Consider the following 12,526-nt stretch of genomic DNA (forward strand, 5'->3'; position numbering starts at 1 on the left):
TTGTGCTGTCTGCTGTAAGTGTTCACTTCTTATTCCATCTACTCCTGGAACTCTGCATTAACCATTTTTGAGATGGATTTATCCATATTGAAAAGAAATGAACATGTATAATATAACTATCTATAATAGTTTATTTAAATCCGCCTTGATCAATACACTCATTAAATGAAAGAAACATTATTAATTAAACCATACATGTTTCGGGAAATCTCAACCATTCCCTTCATTAGATCTAACCACTGATGAAGGGAATGGTTGAGATTTCCCGAAACATGTATGGTTTAATTAATAATGTTTCTTTCATTTAATGAGTGTATTGATCAAGGCGGATTTACATAAACTATTATAAATAGTTATATTATACATTCAGACCAGTCAATACGGACCAAACACAATATTAACCTATCATGGTTAAGTTTATTAACAGAAATGAACATCTCAACATTTTCCCATCAACATTAAGTATTCACGCGTATAATCCCCGCATGCTTTTTTTTAACTGTTTTTTATTTGAGGCACAAAATTGGGGTGCGAGTTTTATTTGAGTCAAGGTTGGCAATGCTCCTGGTTCACATAGTTTTTGATGTTGGGTGTAGAGTTATGCTTTGTGTACCCGCAGATGGAAGAAAACTGCCCTCCGACATATTTAAACGGAAAACAATTCTGACTTTAAATTCAAAACTGCCTTTACATTTTTTTAAAAAAGTTTTTTTGCAAATTAATTTAAATTCGAACGTTCTCAGTGTCATGATAGAATGCGTCTTCTGGAACAAGCAGGGGTAGCTTTCTGCACTTTTGCTTGCTTTGGTGTGCCTACAGTGTGTTTCATAGTTGCTAAGTTTGAGAGAAATTGTAATTTGTTAGTGTTCAGCATTTTAAGGATCGCCACATCATCACGTAGCAGGCAGTGTGCGGAGAAACAGAATCCACAAACACTGACGATGCTGACAGTTGCCAAAAAAAGCATGAATCATAATTACAATCAATTTGTAAGCACCGAAAAATATTGTATATACCGATAAAACTGTATCTTATTAATGCAGAGATCAAACAGACTTACGGTTTTAAAGGAGATGGGGTCAATGTACTGTGTTGCAATGCAGACGGAAGCGAAAGACTTCCTCCCCTCGTCATAGGAAAGTTTGATAAGCCATGATGTTTCCGTGTAAGTACAAGACATCTAAAAATGCAAACAGTACAGCAATCAAAAAAAAAAAAAGGCACTTGCACAAGGAAGCCAGCATAATTTGTCCATGTCATTGAATCTTTTTTTTTTTTTTTCTTCTTTCATTGCATGAGGTTATGTTCGTCAGTGATTTATCCAAATGCTGTATTTGAATAATGTAAATGCGCCTTGTTGGATACATTTCAGAAATATTTTTTTCCATGGCATTTGAAATACTTAAACCGTGAATCAAGGTGAGTGCATGCATTAATGAGTCTTAGAATAATTTGTGACGCAGCAAGGTTTGGCATTTCAGAATTACGAGAGAAGTGACATGGGGGAAATCGTACAATGTACTGTCTTGTGTTGCAATGCACACAGAAGCGAGAAACTTCCTACTTCTATGAGCCAGTGTTTTAAAGGCATCGGCTACTTTCCATGCAAATACAAGGCATCTAAAATGCCAATGAATAAAGCACTTGCACAGGGGAGCCAGCATAGATTTCTCTTCGTCTTTGATTTTTTTTCTTCCGTTGCATGAGGTTACGTTTGCCAGCGCGTTATCAAAGTGTATTAGTTGAATACTGTAAATGCACCTCATTGGATACATTTTGGAAATAGGTTTTGTTTTTTGTTTCTTTTTCGTGGCAACTGAAAGGTTTAAACTGTGAAACAATGTTAACTGCAAGCAGTAACAGATCTTTCAATATTTTGCGACACGGCACGAGTTGTCATTTCTGAATTACAAATTGGCGGTTAATTCGAAATCGCATAATTCAAGGTATTTTTGCATCCCTATGATTTTGAATTAACGAAATTTTACTGTATCACAAAACTAACAAACGAGTTCATGTTTCAAGTGTTTACATTGCACGAAAAGAATTATCCACCACTGGTCGTGTTACTCTCCGAGTAAAAAGAGATCGCGTGTGAGAAGTGTTTTAGACGAGGAGTGTGACAAATTTGTATCTTATTTAGGACAGGATTTTGGTGATGCAAGATACAAAGAATCTTCCGATCTACAGCTGATCGAGCCTATTACAAGTTCAAATTAATGAAATACCAGTCACATAAGAAGGTCTACTTGCTAATTTTCATGGCAAATATATTTTATAGCAGTGATAATGCATTTTTATCATCTCAAATATGTTCAGGCAAAGTAGCTATATCCATTATGTTCAGGTTTGTGTGAAGCCCACATGGAACTCTAGGAGTAATACGAATTTTAGTTCATTTCGTTTTTTTCAAAATTATCCTTCTTAAAATTAGGGGGCGAGGATTATTCCGCAGCGAGGATTTCGCGTAAATACGGTATTCTGTTTACACTTGTTTCAGCTGAAGTAAATTCAGGAAGATTCTTCAAGTGCTAGATACTAAGTATTTGACCTGGTCTTTTGGGACATGCATTCTTCAAATTGGAAGAAAACGTTGAGAACTTACACTGGAACAAGTGTGATCGTGATGAGTGTTCATAATTCAACTCTTTACTTGTCTTGCAACGAATGTCAACAACACACCTTTATTTCATAAATTTTATCTATTATAATTCATGTCTTGCCTTAACTTTGTGATTTTGACTGATGACAGTTTCTAGCAAGACCAAAACTAGTTTCAAATATATGTAATCTTTTTTAGGTTACAATAAATAAATATTGAATATGTGGAAACCTTTTAACTCTTGTTTTACGTTAATTTCACTGACGCGTTCTTGTTTCCAGCACTGTATGCATCGCACTGCCATCATTTCGATCGATCTCAGAGGCCAATGAAGCAGATAGAACAAGGCTGTCACCAGCTATTAGATTGAAGATATCCATAATGGGGGTATGATTGATTGCTTGTGGCCTCCGGAGACGTTATGATTGTCATATTGTCACCAGAAAGAGTATCTTGTATTAACATCAATGTTCCCCTAGTGTAATGACAATGATTATGACCTGTTTCAATTATCCATCTGAAGCAAGCAAATGAACGTAATTATTTATCTGTAGTGGCACAGTTTGGTAATACTGACTTATCCCACTTCAGCCTTTCAAGAAGTTCAGTGGAGGTACATTGAATGAAAATCCTTTGAATTTATTTAGCAGATTCCTGGTGAACTAACCCACGACCCTATATTTTAAGTCATTTCTATAGAATATGGACATCTGACAACCATTTAGGCCTACATTCATTCTTCAACATATCATTCTGTATTCCAAAGATTCATGGAATCTAGCAAACATAATTAATGATGCCATTGATGTAATTCAGGGCACAATTTCGCGATGAGTTTTAAAACACACCCTTTGCCACTCACTCCATTAGATGGCATTAGTACTACATTATAATTAGTACTTACGTCATGTCTGTACATACACATCTTTTTGAAGCACACTCCATTCTTCAAGTAGCTGAAGCAATAGTTGCGACACATCCTGAGAAAGTGCTGTTTCTCCATTTTCGTCAAAAATTCTGCAATCAAGAAAAAGTGGACGCACCTCCATCTCAGTTAAGTGTCTACAGCAAAACCTAGTTACAAACATCAGTTAATTAGGTTGACAAAAACTTCCTTCCTGCTTCAAACAAGGAAAGTTCAAACCAATCCTATGATAACACACCGTGTTACTACATTTAGGCATTTCCACATGGAAAGTATTGAATAGCTGGTTTTATTAAATTATCCGTGGAAAGTATTGAATAGGTGCTTTTATTAAATTATCCTTGAGATTTTATGCTTAACGTCATCTTCAATACGGAACAATAATGAGAGTCATTACTTGTAATTATATTTATGAGCGTTTAATGGTTGTAATCAAGGTGTCCACTCAATTTGAAAGAATAACAAATTCCCTAACATTCCCCATCTCAACCAGTGGATGAGTCACTCTCAAGCCACTGCATGGAAGCAAACATTTTGGAGAAAATCTTTACAACTATTACCATATTTATTCACGAAATGGATGCCACCACATAATGGCCACACCACAATTTTCACCTCCAAATTTTGGAATATTATTTCCCGCTTAGTAGACACCTTTCATTTTCAACAAAAATTGTTGTTTTACTTCAGAAAGACTGTTCCCAAATAAATGTACACCAACTTGAAATACGTTTCCATGATACATTAACCCGGCATTATTCGCTAGCGAGTGCAGCGTACATCTTTAGGTTTAAAGGCCATAATATGCCCGTATAAAGATGGAGGTACTTTTAATACCCCAATTTGAGATAGTTATTTATTTAGGAACACAAGCGAGTGGAGTGGCCGCGCTACGGCTCTGTATTGGGGAGACGCGTGGGTTCGAGCCCCAATGTCAGCTGCCACAGCTAATTCCTTCCACCTCCTTACCCAATTTTATTCACCATCATTCATTTCACCTTCACTCCATCTCACCCCATCCATGACCCCGTATCAAGAAACGGGACTAAGCGATGAACAAACAATTTATTTAGGAACACGAATGCTTAAATTTAAACAAATTTGAGATGGGAGGAGTATGAACATATAATCCAGTCATCACTCCTGTTCCGTACAGCTCTTCTTCCCCACAACTTGCAGACACTGTTTCAGAGTTACGATCCCTTTCATAAACCTCATCTGTTTCATTACCATCACTTTCACTGTTCAAGTACAATACCTCCAACTTTTCACCCAACCACAAAATTATCTGATCAGTGAATACTTTTATAACTTATATAAATTCGCTAACAACAGTCACATTTCACATTAAACACAAGCATAAGATAAAGCTTGACTTATTACAATGTGCAAAATTGAATGGCACTGTTACTCGCTGCTCAGCACACCGTTCACAAAACATGCACTGTCTTGCCTAATAATGGACTGAGGGTCTTCGTTTTCAAAGATAATGGAAATAACTGACAACTCCCCTTCCTAAGAATCTGTTTGAAAGGTATATGGAGTTTCAAAAGTAGAGGTGTTGTAACACTCCAACAACAAGCAATATAATACGGAGGTGAGTGCCGCGCTCACCATACGAGTCACCGCGGGTTAATGGTTAAGTAAAGTTAGGTGACGCTGTTTGAGTAAGAAAACGTTTGCCACAGAACACTCTGGAGTGATGCTGCAGTATTACAAATTTCAAGAATGAAATTCAATAAGCGCATTCACGTAGTATCAGAAACAGAAAAATATCTAACGAGTAATCCTCAACATGGGAAAAAAATAATGGCGTGTGGCCTCCGAACAGGCCTGGTGTACGTCTTTCGGGTTAACGCCGTATAGGCAACCTTTGTGTCTGCGAAAATGCACGTTTTGAACAAACTGATCACTGTTTCATACAGATTCCCTCCCCACTTTTACGAAAATCCGCTATACTGAGTAAACTTTTCCCAGTTATGAATTCTCGTTATAACAAAATTCTATTGTATTTAAAAACTTTGTAATACTGTAGACCACTGTTTCAAAATATTCCTTAAAACAAGATGAAACATCTCAAATTAAAGTACAGTACAATGTGGCACCATACACAACCATTAACTTGGCTCAAGGGAGATAGGGTCACCTTCCCTATTCCTCCACTTGAGTAATTCCTGTCTGGCGCGTCCACGTCGCGGGGGTGGGCATCCTACACTTCAGTAGGCCGGAGTGATAGGATGGCTGAGTTCAGTCAGGGACCCAGTCCTGTGGGGTATAACACAGAACCCATGCCCAGGGATACGGGTGAAGACCTCAACGGCAGTGAAGGCAGAAGTGAAAATCACTGGTACGGCGGATCTGGCGGAAGAGGCAATATCTGATCCCTGAGATCTGACTCAGGGCCTTCTGCCTTGCAGGTTGATAGGGGACTATTAAAGGCTAAGGGAGATAACCCCGACAGAAAAATCTTCGGAAGTGATAGGCCCAGCAAGCCAGCTTCTGAATAATTTGGAATTGCTTTCAAAACTAAACGAGGCCTCGGATGAAAATACTGTAATCACCAGAATAATGACTCTAGTTCCCTCATTGGTAATGATATTAATGACGGTTCAATACCCGATGCTCCATCACAACCAAAGAGGAGAACACACAAAACTCGATATGAGACTGAAATCAAAATTGCCACGCTAAACATTCTGACACTAATTGCAAAATAGAGGAATGTGTAGACTTAATGAAAACAAGGAACATAAACATACTGGGACTCAGTGAAACCAAGTGGAAGGGAAAAGGATCAAAGGAACTCAGAGAGGGATACCATCTATTTCGGTCAGGTGGAGATCAAGCAAAAAATGGAGTTGGTGTTGTTATGGATCATCAAATGAAAGATCATGTAGTAGAAGTAAAATATGTTTCTGATCGGATTCTTCACATAATGCTGAAACTGGATTCTTCCCAGAACATCAACATCATTCAGTGCTATGCACCACAGACTGGTTGTGAAGATGAAGAAAAAGAACATTTTGAAGAAGACATAGAGGAAAGAATACGAGGAGATGGAACAATTATCATAGGGGATATGAATGCTCAAGTAGGAACTGTGAGAGATGGATATGAAAGTATTCTAGGAGCACATGGATGGGGTCCACGAAACCCAGAAGGAACTAGACTACTTGACCTCTACTTAAGGAACAACCTTATAATAGGGAACTCATGGTATCAAAAACAAAAAAGCCATAAGGTCACAAGATATGGATGGGATGGAAAAAGTGAATCTCTTATAGATTACTTTTTGATCGAGAAACAACTACAAAATAGACTGTTAGATGTAAAAGTGATTCCTAGCGTCTCCCTGGAAAGTGATCATAGACTCCTCATTGGATACTTAAAGTTTAACAAGTTAAAAGAAGTAAGAACCACACAGGTAAAGAAACTCAAGACCTGGAAGCTGAAGGACAATGATAGAATAATAGAGTTCCAAGAAAACATCAAAAGAGTGATACCAAAGACAGATGAAAGGACAGTTGAGTAGGAATGGAAGGATCTCAAAGAAAATCTAGTAATGATAACTGAGAAGGTTTGTGGACGAACCAGTGGCACAAGAAGATGGAAGGAAACTCCATGGTGGAATGACAGAACAAGAACTGCTGTCCTGAACAAGAACAACATGTTCAGAAAATATTTCAAGAACCGGACTGATCATAATAAGGAACTATACAGGGTTGCTAAAAAACAAGCAAACAAAGTTGTTACAGAAGAACGAGAGAAGTGGTTGAACAAGTGGAGTGATGAATTGAAAGAGGATGTTAATGGTAATAAGAAAATGTTATATGGGATGATGAAAAATAGAAAAAGAGATAAAGAACCCTCCAAATACCTCAGAGATGATAATGAAAATTTAATCACTGAAGATGAGAAGATCAAAGAGACTTGGAGGACTTACTTTGATGAATTACTAAATGTGAATTGCATGCAGCCTACACAAAAAGACAGTACCGGTACTACCTCCTGCAAGTCTGCCTCTGACAACTGGTTAGAATTAACATGGAATGATGTAGAATATGCCTGGAAATACATCAAAACTGGAAAATCAGCAGGGGCTGATGAAATTAATGGAGAAATGATCAAGGCAATGGGCATTTCTGGAAAACACTGGATCTACAGACTCTTTCATAAGATCTGGAAAGAAGGGGACATACCAGTCGATTGGAAAACAGGCATCATAATTCCAATCTTCAAGAAAGGAGACAGAAAGAAATGTTCCAACTATAGAGGCATCACTTTAACATCCCAAGTTGGTAAACTTTATGAAAGAATTATAGAGCGTAAAATCAGACCCCTTATTGAAGAGAACCTCTTCGAAGAACAGCATGGATTCAGGAAGGGGAGATCAACAACTGATTTAATCTTTACAGTCCGTCAGTTAATGGAAAAATACTATGAACACAACCGAGATTTGTGGTTAGCCTTTCTGGATATCAAGAAAGCATTTGATGCAGTGAATAGAGAGAAGGTGTGGGAAGCACTGAAGAAAATTGGAATACAGGATGACATGATACACCGGATCAAGAATCTGTATGAAGATATCCGGAGTAAAGTCAAAACACCTGTAGGAATGACTGAAACCTTTGATATAAAATCTGGGTTAAGACAGGGTGGTGTTCTGTCTCCTCTTCTTTTCATCAATGTGATGAACGAGATTCAGAGAAAAGTTCACCAAACCATTGGAGGTAAGAAAATGAAAGTTATATTGTTCGCGGATGATATATGCTTGTGGGGAGACTCTAAAGAAGATCTTCAAGGGCAAATAAACTCCTGGGTAGAATCTGCTAAAGAATATGGACTCATCTTCAGCCAAGAGAAAAGTGAGGTTATGGTCATGAAGAGATACGGGCAACCAATGGGACACATTGAGATGGAGGGGAAGCAGCTACAGATGAACCATCAATTCAAATATCTTGGAAGTGTTATCTCTGATACTGGTTCTATAGATAAGGAAATTTCCCACAGAATTCAGGCAGGTAGCAACTTTTACAAAATAGTTAAAGACATAATATGGAACAAGAAAATACCAACCAAATGTAAGAGAGTCATATATGAAACTTATTACGTACCAATCCTGACCTATGGTTGCGAAACATGGACCATGAGAAACAAAGATGTTAGTAGAATCCAGGCAGCAGAAATGAAATTTGTCCGTAGCATGATCGGCAAAACACGGAGGGACAGAGTCCGTAATGAGGAAATCCGCAAGCAGGCTCAAGTTGTAAGACTGCAGGACAAAATAACAGTGCAGCGACTGAGATGGTATGGACATATGCGACGCATGGGTGATAACAGATTACCAAAAAAAAATGTACGATCTAAAACTTGAAGACAAAAGACCACGAGGGCGACCAAGACTCAGGTACAAGGACATGGTGAAGATTGACATTCAACAGAGAGGACATACTTTGGAAAGCATTGAAGAAGGAGAGAAGTTCAGGGAGCGTAACTGGTGGAGAAGCCTCGTTTGCCGAACCATCGCTTAAGATGGAACGACGTGGGATATGTTATGTTATGTTACATTACTATAAACTGCCAGACAGACCTTTCATTTTAATACTGCCGGTATAACCAACCATTTTGTAGTCCAACCGCAGATCTGATTCCAAACAGGCCGGTTAAGAGGACGTCCAAAGTGCAGCTAACGTGTTTTTAAATTTCCCTTCCTAAAACAAGGGTGTACAGATAATCACATACATACAGTACTACAAAACTCAAGACTTACTAGGAACACGATAATCCACAAGTTCTGGACCAATATTTAACGCGTTGCTCTGAGCTGAGGGAGCAGCAGATTTTTGCACTGGACATGATCTATTCGCCTGAGCAGATGTTACAGGTCTGCTGGTCTGAAGATGTTCTGCCAGGGACGGTCTGGTGATTTCTGCAGATACTCTGCTGGCCTGAGCAGGTGTTACTGCAGATACTCTGGTGGTCGGAGACAGTCTAGTGGCCTGAGCAGGACTTACTGCAGATACTCTGGTGGCATGAGCAGGTGTCACTGCAGATGATGTAGAGTCCTGCAAGATTTAAGCACAGCATTCAGCAAGCGATGATGCAAGTTCTGAAAACAAACAATAATAATGAAACTGAATGGTCTGACACCCTGGTTAGCTAGTTCAAATCTCATTGGTCGAGAAAAATGTCACCATTAGAATGTTGGCTGGCAGCGTAGAGCAGGAGAGGTGGTGGTATATAATTTCTCATCACTAGACTGCGTGCCAAAAGCCTGGATTCCATTCCTAACCTCTCTGCAGTGTTCATATGGATGCTTGCTTGTTGTTTAAAGGGGCCTAACATCTAGGTCATCGGCCCTGTTCATATGGAGCGAGGCCGTATGACATAGCTGATGGGGGTATTAAACCTTGAGCAGACCCTAAGTGTTATTTCACAGGAGTAGGCTATGTCACCCTCTTCCTACATCATCATGATCATCATCATCATCATCATCATCATCATCATCATCATCATCATCATCATCATCATCTCACACCTAGGTGTGGAGGTCGCACCAGACAAGCAAACACTTCATCGTTTAGCATTCCACTAGGGAGAGTTCTGGAACTGTTGATAAGAATCTTAACTAAATTTCCAGCTTAGAACAAACCAAACCCCAAACCCCATGGCGCTACAGCCCTTGAAGTGAAGGGCATGGCCTACCAAGCGACCGCTGCTCAGCCCGAAGGCGTGCAGATTACGAGGTGTCATGTGGTCAGCACGACGAATCCTCTTGGCCGTTATTCTTGGCTTTCTAGACTGGGGCCGCTACCTCATCATCAGATAGCTCTTCAATTTAATCACATAGGCTGAGTGGACCTCGAACCAACCCTCAGGTCCAGGTAAAAATCCCTGACCTGGCCAGGAATCGAACCCAGGGCCTCCGGGTAAAGGGCAGGCACGCTACCGCTACACCACGGGGCCGGCTTCCAGCTTAGAACAATAATGGTTATAATACAAATATAGTAAATAGCAACCTACCAACCATAAGCCCAAATTAGCACACTGGGGCAAAATGCTGGCAACCGCGAATGAGTTGGCTGGAAAATTTGTGATGTCCAATAATGGACCAACTATACTGGTATTATAATCAGGACGGGTTTTTCGGATTCCCTACGGGAATCAACATCTGTATCATATCAACGATAATGGTTCCAGAGCTGTATGTGTAAGGTATAGCATTTCACAACTGCCCGTAACTCCGGACCCAGCATTTAGAAATTGGACTGTGGGGCAACTACAATGTATACAACCAACTCTCAAACACAATATCCATACATGACTGGTAACTCAAAAGTCACTCGTTCTAAAAAAAAAAAAAGCAGCATTTCGTCTTAGGCCTGAGAGTAGATTCATCAGATGGGACATGTCAGGCCCTACCCACTGATACTGGGGTGTATGCAGGTGAATTTATCAGAAGCCCACAATCTGATAACTGCATACGGGAGATAAATTTCCACAAAGGAATTACTGCCCGCCTAGCACTTCCTAATGGAAAGTCTCAAAGTCTCACTGGGAACTAGACTTTCATGTGCATGTTACAGAAAGAAAATGAAATCTGTAAAAACCCAAACTTACGACAACATTCTAGCTGTGACAAAACCATGGAGAGCAGCTTAAACGATATAAGGATGTTCTAAAGTATAATCTTAAAAGATATCATATTGATACAATCAACTGGGAAATTACAGCCGAGGATAGGCCTAAATGGCGTAGCATTGTATACAATAGAGTTGAACATCTAGAAAAAGATAGGAGAAGATTAGAAGCTGAGAGGAGGAACCGCAGGAAAGAACGAACGAATGCGAGGGATGGCATTCTTGCACAACCATCTGCTGCAACTACTAGTGTGTGCTGTCACTGCAATAAAATCTGTGCATCCAGAATTGGACTGTTCAGCCATCTGAGACGACACAATATGTCCAAATGACATTGTATTTATATACTACATATTCGTTGACGAATAAATGCCTATGATGATGATGATGATGTTTTGACTAAGGTTATTCAATTGCATACAGATGTCAATTACCAATCAAAGGCTGTACAAAAAATTCTAGTTTTGACTAATGTAGTTAAAACTACAAATAGATGATTGTTCTTAGTAAATTTCCATCGAATTTTAAATAAACAATATCAGGTAGGTTCATTTATTAACCAACACTAATGTAATTCATCAACACCTTGTATATAATAATTTTGATTATAACTTTCAGATCCGAATTTTATGTTTGTCTTTAATTTTCTGATTATGAGAAGAGGTGAAAGATGGAGAAATTTCTGTAATGACAGTAGCGAAAACAAGAGCCATAGCAGGTAGACAAGGGTTTCTCCATTCCTCTTACAAAAAAAAGAATTGTGCTTCAAACTGGTGTTTGCAGGTGAAAAAGGGAACTACTCACTGCAACTTTAAATGTCACAATAATATGCCTTCTCATAATAACTAAATTGTAATAAAACAATCAAATTATATAACATAAACATCACTGGGACTCGTAAGAGAAAAGGGAGGCACCTACAGAATTCAGCACAACGATGAGCTATACGAACATCAGGAAGAAAACATCATGTATATATGAAAACAGCACCTAACCAGCATGAACCCCTGCATACTTCCCAGCAGGATCTTCGCAGTGCCAGGCAAAGAGAAAGCATCCAGGAACAAGTGGATCTTTTGGGTCGAGTTACTGTAGATCTTGAACTACTGCGGATCCCGCACGAGTCCACACATGACCGCCCAGCAGACCATCAGACTTTAGTGGACGGAGGAAAGAAAGATGGTTCACAGCCAGGAATTGAAGGAATACTGGAAGAGGAGAAAACAGAAGGCCCAAGTGATAAGAAGATACGAGCTCCGTGGTCCTCAGTAAGCCCAAACGATAAAAAAGAAGAAGAAATATGGAGGCCCCGACCTCAGGGTTAAAAGTGAAGACCTCAACGGCATCAGCAACAGCAAA

The 12,526-nt window shown here is 39.2% G+C and overlaps 1 protein-coding gene across 1 annotated transcript in view; it reads right to left on the reverse strand.

Moving 5' to 3' along the window:
- LOC137502861 (uncharacterized) overlaps positions 1 to 12,526 on the reverse strand; it is a 435,934-nt gene that overhangs the window by 346,936 nt on the left and 76,472 nt on the right. The window contains exons 3-4 of the mRNA XM_068230018.1: positions 9,298 to 9,592; positions 3,507 to 3,619 (exon numbers count right to left, since the gene is read on the reverse strand). Of these exons, the coding sequence (XP_068086119.1) occupies positions 3,507 to 3,619; positions 9,298 to 9,592 (408 nt within the window). The remainder of the gene's footprint in view (positions 1 to 3,506; positions 3,620 to 9,297; positions 9,593 to 12,526) is intronic.

The sequence above is a fragment of the Anabrus simplex genome, chromosome 13 (genome assembly GCF_040414725.1).
Source record: "Anabrus simplex isolate iqAnaSimp1 chromosome 13, ASM4041472v1, whole genome shotgun sequence".
Lineage (NCBI taxonomy): Eukaryota > Metazoa > Arthropoda > Insecta > Orthoptera > Tettigoniidae > Anabrus > Anabrus simplex.